Below are 19124 nucleotides of genomic sequence, written 5' to 3' on the forward strand. Positions count from 1 at the left end.
TATTATGATCTATAAGAATCGTCGGTGTAAGACTATTTTACTCTGTGATGGTAACTGTGTAGATCGATGTGGATCCAAGAACGATGGTAAAAGCGTGTATTACTCTCTTATGGTAATTGCACGTCGGTAAATTATGGCACAGAGAAGATGCCGCCGCTGTTATCGGCTGAGGTAAGTATGACTTGTAAGTAAGACGAAGAAGGAGTAAGACTTGCCTGATTCACAAATAAGTTCGGCGACTTTGTCATAAATATCTGTATTGAACTTTAATTTCTTATCGCATGACCGATCGCGAATAACTTGTGCGAACTACAATGTGTGACATACTTCTCAACCGAACCAACTCAAAATTCTACTTGAAACGTTCAGGAACTGGATCGAAACCTCCGCCCAACGGTGAGATTCGTCTCATATAAGCCGACTTCAATCCCTCGCTCTTTTTGATCATGTATTTTTGTCTTCTCAAACCTGTCACGCGGATGAAAGTCTATTCTCCATAGATTTAACATTTTTTTTTTTTTTTTTTTTTCACGATTGTACGGAAATTTTGAAAATTGTAACATGTGTTTCGGAGTAAGTTTTTACGATGCATAAAAATATTTCTGGAGATAGTCTAAATGCAATCGAAACAAATAATATTGCTAAAGATTTTTGGAGGCGGAGTATAAATCTAACCTCAAAAAGCTTTCGCACGTCGAATTATCTTTTTGGATAGACTTTGGCATGATGTAAATTCAATTCTTAATGTTGTTTTGACAGTAGTCTAATACCTTGAAACATTCGAACATTTTAGAAATCTCCATAATATTCCGATGTTAAGTGTACTAAGAAGTAGAAAGAAACCATATCCCAAGGATGTGCCGCATTTCGGATCGAGATTATCGTTAAAAAAGTTGTTGCAAACTTCCGTTAATAATATAGACAAAATTTTGAGCCATGAATGTTTACGGTATTATAGAAATGGAACGTATGTGACGTACGAGTAACAGATGTCACGAATACTTTATCTGATCGTGAGTGAGACTCATGTTTCTTTGTATAGGATCTTATCGGTACTAATCGACATAAACGAAGGTATCCCCTCGCGGAAAAATTCCTGAACTTGGGTGTAAATTCGCATCCTCAACTTTTTTCATATGGAAATTCAGCATCATCTGCGAGTCGGTGTTGCGAATTTACACCCAAGTTGAGGTTTTTTTTTTTTACCGTGATGGTGTATATGCACCTGTTGCTCCGACTAAAAATAATCTGTATATTTCCGGTGGAAGTTCTAAAAATTGTACTTCAGTTGAAACTACTACCGACGATGCTTCTACGGAGGATACTTTTTCCGATGATGTTTCTATAGGTATTTCTTCGTCCGCTGGTATAGATGCTTTTGATTTTGATGAAAGGGATGTTTCTGCTACCGACGATGACTCTTAAAATTAGGCTCACGCTTCCTCTTCCGGTGGCAGCACAATTTTCCCGATGAAAGCTATAGATTCAAAAATGAAGGACGTCATTTGGCTGAGTTTTTGTAACACGTGACACAATATTTCGATTCTCAATTTGTGCATGCACTAGTGTCAAGTTAGACATGAAGACAACATATACTGTCGAGAAAATCAAAACTTACCGCGTGCACAATAATTTGGCGTCCACGATGTACCCTGGATCTAAAAACAATATCGCGAAGTTTTGTTGGGCGCCTGGCGTGATTAAACACGCCTCGAAATCATTAATGCGCTATTCCTCGGGCATATGCTCGATAGCTCAGTACCACGGAGAGGGGAGGGGTAATTTTTGGAAAGAGAGAGAGAGACACTCGAAATACACACGCTATTTAACAAAAGAAGTAAAATAAAATCTTATATTTCCCAACAGCGGTGATACAAAACAAAAAAAAAATATAATTCAAAAGTCGCTCATCGCGAGTCTAAAAATAAACAGAAAATTACACGAAACCTACTCTATTTCTTACTCTAATGAGCTCGCGGCTCCCTAACTAAAATGTCACTCAACGATCACAAAATCCTCATACGCAATTCTGAATTTGCAAATTCGCCATTTGTTCTCCATGGCGATTATTGCTCAAAACCGAAACTAGAATTAATTATTCGACGGTGCGCCGTCGGGCTACCGAACAGACGGCGTCCTCAATCTCACCCGAAATCTCACCCGACTCGGAGCTTCGACGCTACCGCGAGCTGCCCTAAATCTAAACGAATCCGCAAACGTTACTATATTTCAAACGCAACCAAAACTCAATGCTCAAACTCGTCGTCTCAACTGCTGCTCAACGCAATGGCAATTTCGACTATACATCACCTCAACTCGACTAAATACTATCTTAACTAAACGGCAACTTAACTAAGCGCAAGCACCACCACATTTAACTTCAACTAAACACAAGCTCGAGGTAACGCAACTCAATTTATATTATCTTAACTACCGGGTACGGAACTCAATGCAGGCGCAACTGAACGTAACCTAAACTATACGCTATCGCAACGCATCCGAAATCAAATCTTCTCAAAATCCTCCAAAACGTTATCCGCTAATCCGAGCACTCCAATTCGGCACTTCTCGGCCTACTCGAGAGGTGACACTTAAAAATCCGATAACGCGGCTCGACCCGGTACAGCGAAATTCGGCTATACTTGATTTCACTAACGAGAAAGACTCGACTAAAACCCGTGACTCTACTCAACTTTCTCAGGAACTCAAAATTTACTCTACTCTAACACGCGTACTCAGGCTACGGTCATCAAGCAAACGAACCGGCAAAAGAATTTGGAGTACTTCTCTACAACGCAAATCCAAAACGACTACCCGTTACTCGGCAAGCCTTTTCGCAATTATGCTCGAAACTCAATCACGGGGATAGAAGCAGCGCTTACCTTCTACATCCTTGCAACCCCCTTTCCATTCCCCTCGCCATTTTTGGGCGACTCCATTACTTCGCGAAACTCCCCAAAACGTGACTACTGATCACGACCGCCAGAACTAGAGTGGTTTCAAAAACCTACTACCTGCCGCAACACGGATGTCGATACGCCATCCCATACGTGACGTCATACCCACAAGAATACACAATAATAGATCCGTCATCGATTTCGTCGATCGCGCAACTCGACGCGCACCTTCAATAGCATCGCTGCGCAGAACTTGAAGCTAGATCGCAATCTCGTCCTCCGCGCAGCTCCATGACGTCTTGGCGGTGAGCGTGGTGCTCCCTCGTCGCTAGTCGGTCCGTCGCTAGTTCGCTGGTCAATTGTTGGCGGGGTGAAGGGGGAGAGGCTGCGGCGCGCCAGCCGCCAGCGGGAATCGCGTCCACCTTGGATTCCAGCGATGCGGGGATCTGCGTCGGCTCCCCCTCCGCAGCCTCGACATCCTTCCTTCGCAATTGTTGCTAGTCCGCCACTTCGCAATTTCCTCGAATTCGGTGTCGACTTCTTGCCTGATGCTGATGTAGCTCGAAAAATAAAAAAAACAAAAAAACCTGAAATATCTTACGCTATTCGCTAAGGTTTCTCTCGTAGTTTCGGATGCGTGACTTTTATCCTGGCGCTCTTTTTTTTTTTTGAAAGCATTCGCGGCCTGATCCGTGGGATCCCTAATTTCGAGTTTCATCTAGGGTTCGGGGAGCCGCTTGGAACGCGCATTGAAAATGCCACGTTACAACATATATAATATATATTCGGTATATAACAGCTTTACAGTTCTAGAAAAAAAAAAAAAAACCTAGACGGACAAGCTTCTTCGCCGGCATAAATAAACATTACAATTCAAGAATGCATTAGTTGGAATATTTGAAAATTTGAGTTTTTCCTTTCCTGTTCGTTTCACCATTATTTAGGATCACGATACTTTTCAATTACTATTTTTTTTTCATCGCCAAGCAGCGAATTGGAAAAGTAATTTTATTCTTTTCCTGGGCTTTCCATCGTTGAAGTAGTGGATTCGAGAATCCTGATCTTAGGATTTCATTCAAATTGGAGATTGTACACATTTTTCCCTCACGTCTAAAGTTGTGACGAGCTCCTTATACGACATCGATTCATCTACATTGTTACATTTGCTATCCACATTTCTCAAAAATTCGTAAAAGTCGGGTCGGAATCGGCTGAAGAAAAAAAAAATAATTCGCGAAATTCGTGGTATCATTTCGCGAGTGTCGAGTTTTCGTGTAAAGTATAACGCAAAATATCCGCATATTTCGCGACAATGTAAATTCAGTTTCTTCAGCATATTTGTCACTTCTCTCGATGTTTGATTAGTGCCGATTTGACTCTACTCGGCTGCCTGACAAATAAGTCCTGTCATCCTGTCACGATGAAGGTCTACATTCATCATGAATTTCGAAACGCATGACTTATTGCAAAGAATGAAAAGAATGAAAAGAACTTCGTGACTCATTTATTCAGCTGACTACGATAAGCGACATATTTCTCAATCGATATAATTCCACATTCAAATTGCTAATCTACTTTTTAGACCTTACGATACAATTTATACACACCGAACTAACCTCATTTCAATTTAGATTTGCTGAATTTCAATCATTCATCTCTAAACGGAAATTTCAAGGTTCATGAAAACCTAATTAAAAGCTATTATTAGAAAACTTTAGAAGTCACCGATTTTGAATTTGAGGGGTGAATATATATCAAAATCGAAACACGCAAGAATATAGTGCCTTGAAATCATTCAAATTTGTTGAAATCGAACGAAAAATCGGTAGGTATAAATTGCACATTTTCACCATACTCAATTTTCAATTTGCAATTATGTTATAATATAAATTATGTTGTAATCTAAAGTCTTGCAATGAGTGAATACACGTGTTCTCTGAAATGTCAATCATTGCTTCATGAAAATAGTACCTTACGTCACAAGGGAATAATCGGCTTTATTTCCGTGCTGCATATATATAGAATTTTATTCCCGTTTCAACTAAGTATGGCCACTTTATGGAATTAAATAGTGGTTACCCCATTAGTGGGGAAAAAGTATGAGAGGAAATCGTATGCTACTCTTGTCCCGCTTTTCAGATGGATGAAGCGATTAGTTACAGTAAAATGAGGAACGAATATTACAAAATGATCTTGTACCCTCCATGAGAATTGGTTAGATTTTCATTTTTTCTTCCGACAGTTTGAACTAAACGATTTGGAACTGCTACTTTATTCGAATTGATACGGAACGCGGAGTGAATTTTTTACAGGTTCTTTCGTTTCAATATCCTCAAGTTAAAGTATTCCAGTTACCCCCACCTTTTCTAATTCTTAACTCATAAGGCAGTAGCGAATTTAGAAATAATTGATGCAAGAATATCCATCGTCCCAACAACTAGAAACTGAAAAGTTTTTCATTTTTCTATAGCCTCAAAAACTGCACTGAACTCCTTGGACATTGATACGTTAGATTTTGCCGGTATTTCATTTGGATTCAGAACAATGGGGTGGAAATCGATAATAAGAAAGAATTCGCGATATTCGTGGCAGCATCGCGCAGAAATAGTGCACCTGTGTAAATGAAGTGTAAAGCTATCGGACATTTACCAAGAATGTCCACCAACTTTCTTTCGTTTACATGTCACCTGTTCCAATATTTGATCAAACCCGATTAGAATCTCTTTCAGCGTAGCTTAAAACTGATGTCTGTCATCTTGTCATGATAAAGATCTACATTCATCATAATTTTCATAACGCATGACTGATTGAAAAAATTATTAGCTAGGTGACTTGTTTGCTTAGCTAATACGGATATGTGAAATACTTGTCAGTAGAAACAACTACAAACTGCGGTTGCCGACGGTTTTGTTTATTCTGTACAATGGACCGATAGACGTAGAGTGATTTTTATTCCCTATGAAATCATCATAATTGTAGACCCATAAGTTGCACACTATAGTATTCACATTGATTTGGAAAACTTTAGAAAAAATGTGATCAAAACATGTTTCTTAATTTTATCTCTTCATCCCCTGTTATTACCAATTTAAGACCGCATTCTTGAGACGGACATAAACACACGATCGCCTAGCGATGGCTTGGTTGAGGAGGTGAGGTAAACTTTTTGAATAAAGTATGACCACACAATTTTCGACAAATTCTCACTAACGTTACTTTGAACCGCCCTGCCGAAACTTTAGATGCAGCACGTTCTGCAGTTCTCATATTGATTTTTTGAAAACAGAGAGTTTCCAGTGTTTGGAAGCCAGATCGTACGGAAAATTTAAAAGTATACGACTCATCGTTATTGACTACTTCATTTTTCACCTAAAATTCATTCGAATCGATCGAGAGGTTTTTTAAAACCCATTCGTGTGTATAGCAACACGAATTTCTAACACCTAATTTCTCAAATCCATCTCCTCCTTTGATTACAGTGTTCGATTCAACATATACTGTACTCTGTTTTAGGTGCAGAATGTGCATTTTTCCATCCACGATGTTAGCACATCCAATGTAGTTTCTAGCTGAAAATGATTACTGACATAAAATCACCCCGATGGCCAATGTACGTAACACCATTACCAGGCGTTAAAATAATTCTCTTGCGCGGCAAACGATTCTTTGAAAAACTTTTTCACCATATGTAGCAACATTTCAGGACAAGTTTCGACGGAGGAACGAAATTCTGAACAATGTATAAAGTCATGTCAGATCGTTTTTTTTGAAAAATGTAGCGAGTTTTTCACGAGTATATTACAGCAGCTTAGAGAGAAACAAAATATTCTTGTACAGAAAGTGCACGTGTTAATACGATTTCAAATTATCCAGAAAATGTACCTAAGGCTTTGATTATCATTTTTTTTTTTTTTTATCCTGGGAGAAAGGCAAAACAATTCAGAAAAATTCGTCGCGTTGTAGTGCTAAAATTCGTACACCTTTGTTTGCGTAAGTAAAATATACAGGTCGAGTTGATTATTTACCGACAATGTTAGTTCACTTTTTCCGCAGACTTGTCGCTTGTTTCAATGTTTGATCAAACGGCAGCAGACTCTTCTCCTGTCTTCATGACAAAGGATATTTGCTATCTTGTCACGATAAAGATCTACATTCATTATCAATCTCAACATGCGTGACTGATTCAATTAATAACAGACACTTGAATTTATCATTTACTCGGACGGACAACGAAGTGATCCTACAAGGGTTCCGTTTGTTCCTTCTGAGGTACGAAACCCTGAGGATGACAGATAGTTGATCTTCATGTTTACTCTCCACGATTTATCAAGCCACTTCGAATTATCTTTATTTCTAGTGACATAATTTTTATAAAGTGAACCTTATAGATTTCAAGGGCAAATTTGCCCTTCAGTCTAAAGTCGTCTCTGGAAATGGGACAACTATCGATTTTGCATTCCGAGCAATTTTTACCCGCAGTTTTCAGGTGAAAATTCGTTCGTTATTTCAATGTATCGTTATTTGGGCTGTTTATTTCAAAGTTGAAATTAAATATCATAGCTATTTAAGCGAGCGTTGAAATGATCTACGCGAAACAGCTTCAGAAAATCTGGTAATTCCGTTACAATTGTATGAAAATCGGTGCCTATTTTCAGTTGGTTATGATCACTACTTTTGATAAAGGACGCAGGGTTACTGAATTTTAATTTACCAATTCGGAATGGCAATTCAAAATTTCGACATTGTGATAAAATTGAATAAAAATCAGAATTCTCATATCTTCGGAGTTATTAATTCTGAATTTAGAAGGAAATCTGTGAAACTCGACAGCGAAGAAACAAAATTGTGATTCATAACTTTGAAATTCGTTTGAATTGCACGGCAAATCGGCATTCACATATTTCTCATTAGCGCACGGAAGAGAATGAATGGAGATTTTACGTCTGTTCTGGTGAATATATAGACAGCACGTTTTGGAAGTCAAATCTACATCAATTGCGGTTGACCTATCTAAGCATATTGTTACTCTTACCACTGGTCTTGTAAATCTTATTATTGGATACGCGAATGTTGCCATAATTGCTGTAGATTTAACTCCAAAAACGTGCCGTCCGTATATTCACCACAGAAGATATAAAATCTACAATATTTTTCTTTCGGATGCTGATCCCAGGGTTATCGATTAAATTACAAAACCAACAACAAATTACGTAAATTTGCAACTGAAAATCGTATACATGTTCGTCTGGAGGTCAAAAAACTTGACCTTCGCGGATATTCTTTTCAAAAACAGCATTATGTATATTTCAGAAGTGCGAAATGACTCAAAGGGCAAAAGGTCGTTATCACATTTGATGGTGGACATTGAATTTCGAATGTTGGAGTGGTGTAATTATTCACGAGAATTCTTCCAACCAGAAATAACGTTACGTGATTGTACGTTTATATCGAGCAGTATGTGGAGAAGACAAAAACTCGAAGGTCATCTGAGATCGCAGCAATGGAAATTTCCGATATTACGCGACTTGATAGTTGGAAGAATTTGGATGCTTCGAAAATGATTGGCACCGAAGCTGTTCAAATACTGTCGAAATATCGAGTTCGTCGGTCAACATTCAAAAAGAAATCATATTTGATCATGTCCTCCGCATTTCAAATTCGTACGGTTCCAAAATTGCCGTATGCACGTGTCGTTTTTGCACACGGCACATATTTTGGAGGTGTATAAAAGCCGTGGATCGCTAACCACGGGTATCAGTCTCGAATCAGACTCAGGAATCGAAAGATGGCGAAATTCATCGTGCTTCTCGCAGTTCTGGCCATTAGCTTCCAAGCTCTGGCAAAGCCGACGTTCAATACCAAAAATGACTCTAATTATACCAGTCAAAACAACGATGAGTAAGTTACATTGAACAAAAATTTACTTTATTGATGTCAAACTTGTGATGTTTTCACTGTTATCAACTTATTTGCAAATCTGCTTTATACACGAACATTTAATATTCTTCGGGACAGCGCGGATTCAGACAAGGGTGTTTCGCCTCACTTAATAAAATATTTACTACGCAATTCTTCAGTAGTATCTACCGATACTTTACACAACTTGTGATATTCCCAGATTTTCAATAAAGATTCAGAATTTTTCCAATTTCTAGAAATAATGATTGTGCTGTTTCACGCATGAATTTGCTGCTAAAAATTATTTGTTTGACTGTCGTAATAAGTGAGACTCGGATTCTCTTACTGACATTTGGATGTAAAATTAAAGTAGGGTTGTCAAGTATTATGAGAAATTTGAAGGTTTTGCGTTAATTGAGTTTATACCAAAATCCGTATCATTAGTTTTTTTTTCGACAACCTATTTTTACTTACGTGAAGAATATCTTCAGTAATTTAAGACCTGAGTTACGTTATGAGCCTTGATTGAAGTTTCCAGCTTAATGGAGTTCTAAAATGCAGTCTGCCATATTACAAAGGCAAGGAAAAAATTTGTTACTTAAATTTTCGAATTCTTTTTTGACACCTTCAGCTTCCGATAATCGTTCTAAGCAGATTTCTTTGATCGCCTCCAATGTCCCAGCTGATGTTTAGATGAAACCACATCTTTCGTAGTATTTATAATACAAAATTGAATACATTTTTCGAAAAATTTCAGATACCATGGTTCTCCGGCACCGGACGATGACGATAAAACTGTTGTTGTTGTCACAGGTAAATCCAGAAATATTACGTCAACTACTTAAAAAAATAAAGTTTTTTTCTACCACCAACGAGAGGCCAAATATCTTTAGAGATTATTGACCAAAATTTTCAATCTCACTTCAGAAAGTCCTTGCCAAGTAAGGCTTTGGTTTTATAAATTTCGGTTGAAATCTAAGAAATCCTCGTTTTCATGATCTTCTTCTGTTTCCAATTTGACCGTGGAATGCAACTCACTAGAATTCCAATAAGAGCTGGAACAATAATAGAATTGTCAAGGAACTTTTCCTATCGATATTTGATTTCCATAGGCACAGACAGTATTGCAAAGTAATGAATGACTGAGAAATGAAGTTTTGAGTCTTGAATATGCAGATAGGATACCAGTAGAATGATCTTTCCGAGAATAAACGAACAATTTACAGTAGTGGGTCAACCATAGACTTATAAGAATCAGATTGGGCGGTCTTACCGCCCGTTTAAGACCTGCTGTACCTGGACGTCGTTGTACTCTTTTGCGAAGCGCAAGGTCTAAGGAAATAATGGGGGGGGGGGGGGGGGGGGGGGAGGGGGCACCAAGTGACTATGAGGTAATACATCCAACCTCTCGCCCCAGCAATCTTGACCCTTGCGATTTACCTGTAGATACGGACAGAAAGATGTTACAAATACCAATACCAAAATCTAGTCAAATTTTATAACTTTGAGATGATTTAATAGGGGCATAAAATTTCTAAGCACTGAATACGAGATATTTTCTAGTCTTCTCAGTAAAATGGCAAGTGATGTATTTGGGCTTATTGCCAACCCGAAGTTAGCCGAAATTCAGTATTAAGTTACACATCAATCACTATTCTCAAACAGCTCACACAATTGTAATTTATGTTGACACAGTGATAACTGCATCTGGTGAGGATAACAAACCTAAAAATCAAGATGGCATCGAAAGATCCTCCGAGCAAACAAATTCGGAATCGAGCTCTTCTTCTGACGCATCGGACAGCCAAACCGCCGAGCAATCAAATTCGGGATCGAGCTCTTCTGACGCATCGGACAGCCAAACCGCCGAGCAATCAAATTCGGAATCGAGCTCTTCTTCTGACGCATCGGATAGCCAAACCGCCGAGCAATCAAATTCGGGATCGCGCTCTTCTGACGCATCGGACAGCCAAACCGCCGAGCAATCAAATTCGGGATCGAGCTCTTCTGACGCATCGGACAGCCAAACCGCCCAGCAATCAAATTCGGAATCGAGCTCTTCTTCTGACGCATCGGATAGCCAAACCGCCGAGCAATCAAATTCGGGATCGAGCTCTTCTGACGCATCGGACAGCCAAACCGCCGAGCAATCAAATTCGGAATCGAGCTCTTCTTCTGACGCATCGGATAGCCAAACCGCCGAGCAATCAAATTCGGGATCGCGCTCTTCTGACGCATCGGACAGCCAAACCGCCGAGCAATCAAATTCGGGATCGAGCTCTTCTGACGCATCGGACAGCCAAACCGCCCAGCAATCAAATTCGGAATCGAGCTCTTCTTCTGACGCATCGGACAGCCAAACCGCCGAGCAATCAAATTCGGAATCGAGCTCTTCTTCTGACGCATCGGACAGCCAAACCGCCGAGCAATCAAATTCGGAATCGAGCTCTTCTTCTGACGCATCGGACAGTCAAACCGCCCAGCAATCAAATTCGGAATCGAGCTCTTCTTCTGACGCATCGGACAGCCAAACCGCCGAGCAATCAAATTCGGGATCGAGCTCTTCTGACGCATCGGACAGCCAAACCGCCGAGCAATCAAATTCGGAATCGAGCTCTTCTTCTGACGCATCGGACAGCCAAACCGCCGAGCAATCAAATTCGGAATCGAGCTCTTCTTCTGACGCGTCGGACAGCCAAACCGCCGAGCAATCAAATTCGGAATCGAGCTCTTCTTCTGACGCATCGGACAGCCAAACCGCCGAGCAATCAAATTCGGGATCGAGCTCTTCTGACGCATCGGACAGCCAAACCGCCCAGCAATCAAATTCGGAATCGAGCTCTTCTGACGCATCGGACAGCCAAACCTCCGAGCAATCAAATTCGGAATCGAGCTCTTCTTCTGACGCATCGGACAGTCAAACCGCCGAGCAATCAAATTCGGAATCGAGCTCTTCTTCTGACGCGTCGGACAGCCAAACCGCCGAGCAATCAAATTCGGAATCGAGCTCTTCTTCTGACGCATCGGACAGTCAAACTGCCCAGCAATCGAATTCGGAATCGAGCTCTTCTTCTGACGCATCGGACAGCCAAACCGCCGAGCAATCAAATTCGGGATCGAGCTCTTCTGACGCATCGGACAGCCAAACCGCCCAGCAATCAAATTCGGAATCGAGCTCTTCTTCTGACGCATCGGACAGCCAAACCGCCGAGCAATCAAATTCGGGATCGAGCTCTTCTGACGCATCGGACAGCCAAACCGCCCAGCAATCAAATTCGGAATCGAGCTCTTCTTCTGACGCATCGGACAGTCAAACCGCCGAGCAATCAAATTCGGAATCGAGCTCTTCTTCTGACGCATCGGACAGCCAAACCGCCCAGCAATCAAATTCGGAATCGAGCTCTTCTTCTGACGCATCGGACAGCCAAACCGCCGAGCAATCAAATTCGGAATCGAGCTCTTCTTCTGACGCATCGGACAGCCAAACCGCCGAGCAATCAAATTCGGGATCGAGCTCTTCTGACGCATCGGACAGCCAAACCGCCCAGCAATCAAATTCGGAATCGAGCTCTTCTTCTGACGCATCGGACAGTCAAACCGCCGAGCAATCAAATTCGGAATCGAGCTCTTCTTCTGACGCATCGGACAGCCAAACCGCCGAGCAATCAAATTCGGGATCGAGCTCTTCTGACGCATCGGACAGCCAAACCGCCCAGCAATCAAATTCGGAATCGAGCTCTTCTTCTGACGCATCGGACAGCCAAACCGCCGAGCAATCAAATTCGGGATCGAGCTCTTCTGACGCATCGGACAGCCAAACCGCCCAGCAATCAAATTCGGAATCGAGCTCTTCTTCTGACGCATCGGACAGTCAAACCGCCGAGCAATCAAATTCGGAATCGAGCTCTTCTTCTGACGCATCGGACAGCCAAACCGCCCAGCAATCAAATTCGGAATCGAGCTCTTCTTCTGACGCATCGGACAGTCAAACCGCCGAGCAATCAAATTCGGAATCGAGCTCTTCTTCTGACGCATCGGACAGCCAAACCGCCGAGCAATCAAATTCGGGATCGAGCTCTTCTGACGCATCGGACAGCCAAACCGCCCAGCAATCAAATTCAGAATCGAGCTCTTCTTCTGACGCATCGGACAGCCAAGCCGCCCAGCAATCAAATTCGGAATCGAGCTCTTCTTCTGACGCATCGGACAGCCAAACCACCGAGCAATCAAATTCGGAATCGAGCTCTTCTTCTGACGCATCGGACAGCCAAACCGCCCAGCAATCAAATTCGGAATCGAGCTCTTCTTCTGACGCATCGGACAGCCAAACCGCCGAGCAATCAAATTCGGAATTAGATAGCACTTCTTCACTTGATAAGGACCAGAGTACGGTAAATTCCAATGGTATCACTCGTCAGTGTACATGCTATTAGATACCATTTCAAAAATCCTACCCTCATAATTCAAGAAGCTTCTTTTGGTAACTCAACTCCCGTCAAAGCTAGTATCGTTTTGAACGGCATCTCTTATTCTGATGAAAGCAACAGTTCAGAAAACAACGATCTCTTGGAAGTTTTTTCATTATGTTCATCTGTAATGCCAGTATTTACTGTACATAAGGACACTAGCAATGTGGGAACCAGAGAAACCAAAACAGCAGCCGTATTGGATGTTTAAACTGTTGATATATCACCCTGGACGGATTAATTTTGAGCATAATCCACTTTCTATGTATAACCACATTCATTGTACGTATCGGTTATTATTCGTAAATAAATATTTACTATTTGGGTTTGCAAAAATACCTGCCCAGTATTCTCAAACATGCACCACACAATACGAATACCTACCTGTAATTGTAAAAATGATTGTTCACTTAATTATTCCCGTAGCGAGGTGAAATATTCTCCGACGGTTAAGGAGGGCGTTTCCTATTTTCGCTAAAATGAGTTTTATATGTGATTCTGAAAAAGTAAAACCGTGATGAAAAATATTTTTTATCTTTCATGAAAAATTTCGCCTACTGGCCCTCCTTATCCGTGACCCCGCGAAAAGTTTGCGGCCGCTGGTATGCAAGATTTCTTCTCTTCTGGTAGTCCGCAAAAAAACAAACGGCATTTTACTTCGTAAACACATAACTTACGTTTCATGAATCAGAAAAGGAAGAAAATATTTTACGAAATGGTCACTTGTCAGACGCAAATGATCATTTTTGGGTGAAAAAATTGATCGAATTTTTAAGTTTTTATTCTCGTATCCGAAAAATGTACGACGTATCACATTTTCCGTGCATCGAATAACAATATGGATGTATACTCTGCGTGCTGTTGAAATTCGAAGTGGATCGGTTCTTCGGTTTTTCAAATATTGCGCACACCAACTGCAATGAAGCTGTATCGAGAAAAATGCGTTCAAACTTCCGAGTGGAGCTTACATGGATATCGAGTACTTGCAGTGTTTATCTGTTAATCTAATGGTAAGTCAACTTTACGAATTTTGGTTTGAAATTTGGCAGACATATTGACACCTCAAAAAATGAAAGACGAAGAAAAAACAGATGGATTTTTCTGAAAATAAACGGGGACGCACCCTTCAACCAATCAACTCAAAGCTCGCATGCCGTGCGTAATCCGAAATAGAAATATCTAGCAGCAAGTAACTGTTGGCCAAATTGCAGCAATAAGTTGTAGTAGTCGGTGAGATTATTGAAAGTGTTATTCGCTTTTTACCAACTTACCGTGTACAGCTTTCCCAATCGTTCATATGACTATCGAGTAATACAACGTTCGTCGGTCACCGTTCGCACAGTCACCTACTGCATATTTTATACACGAAACAGATATTTATTATAATCATTATCGACTACTTGTTCATACATGTATTACGTGAAGTGCACGTTACCTTACGACATGGTACTACCATTTCAATATGGCCCAGACTAACCAAAAAAACCATGCAACGATGTATGTCACAATTGAGAGGAAATTACAATTCATCCCACCGTCCAAATCTGTAAACTGATCTAACTATCAGTGTCTGATTTATGTAAGTCACCCATAAATCAAGCGTTCTAATATTTGATGTAACAAGTATTGAGTGAATATCTAATACCTATATTGTATTCAACGTCTATATGAATAAATACAGTGGACGCTAGATATATGGCCCTGCGGCGGGGCTCGAAGAGAGGAAAATTCTCCGAAATGGCTAGTTGCTAAACGCTCCCACTGCTGGCGTCCAAAGCGTGAGCGTGAGCGGAGGGGGGGGGGGGGGGTGACAATGCAACGCAGTGAGAGATGGGCGCGCTGAGGTGGGGGATGCCGCATTTATGCGTGTGACCGTGAGAGTGGATGTGAGCACTCGCTCGCATACTGAACGGTCATTTATGTGGCGCCTACTGTACCCGAAAGCTATCCCGAGTCGGAATATAGCGTCTGCTTGAAGCCTTACGTAGGAACTGCTACGTAGGGTTTAAATATAGTAAAATAGATTCTGTTTCAATGCAATATCAGACGCTACTTTGACGCTAAAAATTTAGGAATTTTACCGATTTACGAACCTTAGGCTCAAACTTGGGCAGGTTCAGAATCTCCTTCAACCCTCCAGAGGTAGGATTAAACTTGCTTGTTTGAAACCCTCCTTTAACGCTCAAAATTCTAACCCGTTGATAAAGGTCCTTCGATTCTGATTGGTTATGTTAGAAATACAAAAAATACGACTAGGACGAATGAAATCAAATTAAAATCACAAGAAATTGGAATTGGTTTACACATACGTTTAATCGTATTTTCCGTATATGATTCAATTACTTGAAAGGATATTCGTAAGAACGTGGAATGAATACAGTTAAAGTGTAATATTTAATTTTCAAATGTTATTGAAACTTACCAAAATTACGTGGAAACAGCCCTTGAATTATTCATTGTGAACAGTTGAATGTCGCTGCTTGGTGACTGAAGGTCGTTGGATATCGCGCCATCGTAGTTTCTCGAGGTCGCCGCGCTCTATCGACTCGTGACAGCACTGGTGTCTAATTTTCGCAGATAAGTGAGCAGACGCGCGCGCGAATTTGTAGCAGTTGTCAGAACGATTCGTTTCGGAAAACACGTTCACGATAAGGCCTAAGGCCGATACACATCCAACCTAACGAGGTTGACGAAAACAGTTCTTGTCATAGAGATCGAGAGAACGGCAACGGCTCGAGATTCTCCAATCCTTTGACAATGAACTTCTGACCGAAGGGACGGCAACGGCTTAATTAGGCCGTCTTGATATCATGTAATGATAGGATGTACACGTAACGATAATACATGTAAAATAAGATCGTTATAACGTCACGGGTTTTTATGCTTCAGGCTTTGCCCATATGAGCTAATAAATGATATTACGATTCCACGGCTCAATCATTGTGAGTTATCATTCAAATTCATAGTAGACCTAGAACTCCCATCCTAGATCATTGAAACCAATACGAAAAACTTACTTTGAATTGAAAAAGCTTCAACCATCCAGTCGCTGTAATTATATACCTATAGAGGACCTGGAGTTACAGGTCCAATGGAGGAGCTGTAGATTGAATAGCGTCGAAGTACAGTTTAGTACATTAATTTTGAGGAGTTGGAGGTTCGATGTAGGGTTTGTTCTTGAATTTTTTGGAATTCCGAGAGTCAATGTAAGATTTCAAGGTTCAGTTTCCTTCAATGTAGGTTTATATGAACCTTGGTAGAATCAAATGTAGGCGCTAACTTTCGACTCAGGATGTCATGGTCACTGAAGAACTGCTGAGTTAGTACTCATATTGTGCAAAATGATGTAAAGGCGTTACTTTGAACTTGATACGTTTCACTCAGTTAGACGGTTATATCATGCCGTTTCGAGGAAGGTTCAAGACAATTTTTCAACTTCCTGTTCCTCCGTTTGCAGGGGTAAAAAGGTAGTTATTACGATTTTTCTGAGAATGAAAAATTGCGTGTTCACTTCGTCGTTTCGAGATCTAGAGAATCGCCTCCGACCATTTTGACATGGACATCTGTGTGTTTGTATTTTGATGTGGCATTTCTAATGCACGTTACATTTGGCTCTCCGAACCGTAAGTGGAACCCAGAGTTGGAGAAATCACGACATGAACTATCGATGTAGTAGAACCAGAGTACCAGGACGAGGCCCACTCCTCACTTTCGAAACTCCGAGAAAGGACACTTTACAGGTTAGCGAATAAGATACCTCAGGATTCTGATTGCTGTTTGTTTTCGAGTACAAACTTGCAACATCAAGTGGGGGATCGAAGGTGATCGCTATAGAATGATCGGCGAATCCATGTAAAGTGTGCCATATATATTTATTCGATTAATTGAATCTGGGTAAACTTCGAACAATATTCCAATTTCTGCAGATGCCAAAATAATGATAATGACGCCTACGAATATGATGGCTATGACAACAAGGAGCTGCAAGCATTTTATGATTGCAATGACGCCATTTGTCGCCAATGACGTGAAAATTGATATAAAATCAATTATTTTCCTTGTTATGCTTTATTACTTATACATAAATTAAATCATTATGATATTCATAACTAATATAAATACTTACCTTCACGCATGACAACCTTCTTTTGATAACAAAATATTGATTACTAAAATAAATCATAGCTATAGCACCCGGTATCTGTCATGATCTAAGTAAATTATCCGCTCTTCGACGTCGTCTAGTCGACAGTTTCCACCGAGATTCCCGTGTGTCAAACGATACATCGATTACTGAGGGTCCAATCTAAATACAGTACTATCTTACTACAAGAGTCCCCGTTGTAAGAAAAATTCCCCGTTGTTCCACTCAAGCGAGTTTTATAGCTTCCCTCACTCTGACTGTGTACCTGAAGATTCCCAATTCTGGTGCGGTTTCCTCGTTATAAGCGAACAAGTGATTGCGCTGAATCATACGTGTTTAGGCACCGAATTCGTCTACATAACTGTGATTCTCTCACAGCGAGGAGTGGTGATGATCATTGACATATTCGCACACGTTCGATCCCCGAGCTCTCCAGAGAGTAGTGGGGGAACGCTCCAGCCATGAATTTCTTGGAACCCTATTCCCCTAACCACCTTAACACTCTCTTATAACGAGGTAATACTGTAATCAATCTTATCCGAATCTATAGCAAATGACGTAAGTAGGGTCTGGTACTACCTTTTCACAGAACAAAACGTTTAGGATTTTTATCAACGAGTACGAGACCACATTTACTACCGCATCATAGATACTCTTCAGATATGAAATTCCGTTTTCAAATTTGTTTTTTTACCCATTTATCGGGTCTGTGGCAGCTGCAATGACCGCTGAACGCTAGTTAGACTACCAGATCATTTATCGTAAGTACCTATTAGGTGAGAAGAATAAAGGTAACTATTGTCGATAATTATGAAATTAAAAGAAATGACGTAACTACATATTTTTGTCACTGGCTCTCCATCTAGTATAACAGTTGAAGCATCGTATTGAACGAAATTATCAACGTAAACCAATTCACGGAGTGAAAAATTTGAACCGTTAAAAACGAAATTTTTCATCGAAAAATCAAAACACCGTGGCAGATGATTTTTTTACATGCAAATGAAGCCTCCCAAAAAAAAAAAAAAATTACAAATCCTATAGGACCGGTATTTTCCACAGCTAGAATATGCACCTGACCTTCCCGTGAGCAAAGATCGATACTAAAAACGGTTGAATTTCGATTTGTTTTATTTCATGGTTTTAACAAAGAAAATAAAAATCGCAGTAAAAATTTCATAAGAATTTCGGACCTCAACGGGTTGAAAAAGTTCGTCAGTTGGAAGTTAATACTTTTTTCCTAATTTTATTACGTGACGGTCAAACATTGAGTATTTATCGAACTTATGAATTCTTAAGCTACCGCAATTTTTTTCAAAATGTGACTCGACAAACCCCGAATTGTGAATAAGATTTGAAATAATGATTTTTTACCTGATATCGTTTCTGAAGATTGAAAAACCTGGTATAACCAGTCGCTTTCACTCTGCGACGAGCCATATTATTCGCAAGACAATTCTATACATTCTTATTACGATAATTTATTTCCCTTGCATTTTTAGGAGATACTTACCATATAACTTGTGAATGTAAAAATTTTATAGAATCTCTACGTGTGATCATATTGTAATACAGCTAATGAAAGAGAATTGTTGTATCTTGATCTATAATCACGAATGGAATTATTTTCCTATCTAGCATAAATACACTTATATATATGTATATATCAAGTAAAATGACTGTCATGAGACGAGAAATTAACTATGTGAAAGCTAATTA

At 40.3% G+C, this 19124-nt stretch overlaps 2 protein-coding genes across 11 annotated transcripts in view; one reads left to right on the forward strand and one right to left on the reverse strand.

Moving 5' to 3' along the window:
* Positions 1 to 19124, reverse strand: part of LOC124305147 (alpha-1D adrenergic receptor) — a 135868-nt gene that overhangs the window by 49038 nt on the left and 67706 nt on the right. The gene's annotated exons all lie outside the window — the stretch shown is intronic.
* On the forward strand, positions 8662 to 13599 carry LOC124305145 (dentin sialophosphoprotein-like). Of its 9 annotated transcripts, none has more exons than XM_046764226.1 (6): positions 8662 to 8795; positions 9553 to 9608; positions 10491 to 11285; positions 11397 to 11621; positions 11790 to 12863; positions 12918 to 13599. In XM_046764226.1, exons 1-6 carry the CDS (start codon positions 8683 to 8685, stop codon positions 13226 to 13228), a joined length of 2574 nt encoding a protein of 857 aa, XP_046620182.1. In that variant the 5' UTR covers positions 8662 to 8682; the 3' UTR covers positions 13229 to 13599. The 9 variants fall into 9 exon arrangements, with proteins under 9 accessions (XP_046620182.1, XP_046620185.1, XP_046620187.1 ...); XM_046764229.1 differs by having other exon boundaries at positions 11790 to 12464; positions 12519 to 13599; XM_046764231.1 differs by having other exon boundaries at positions 11790 to 12350; positions 12408 to 13599.

This window comes from Neodiprion virginianus, chromosome 5, assembly GCF_021901495.1.
Source record: "Neodiprion virginianus isolate iyNeoVirg1 chromosome 5, iyNeoVirg1.1, whole genome shotgun sequence".
Taxonomy (NCBI): domain Eukaryota; kingdom Metazoa; phylum Arthropoda; class Insecta; order Hymenoptera; family Diprionidae; genus Neodiprion; species Neodiprion virginianus.

Coding starts and splice junctions, on each gene's coding strand:
- LOC124305145 (XM_046764225.1), top strand. CDS start 8,683: ATGGCGAAATTCATCGTGCTTCTCGCAGTTCTGGCCATTAGCTTCCAA. Junction 8,796..9,552: donor ACCAGTCAAAACAACGATGA/GTAAGTTACATT, acceptor GAAAAATTTCAG/ATACCATGGTTCTCCGGCAC. Junction 11,286..11,396: donor TCAAACCGCCCAGCAATCAA/ATTCGGAATCGA, acceptor CCGAGCAATCAA/ATTCGGAATCGAGCTCTTCT.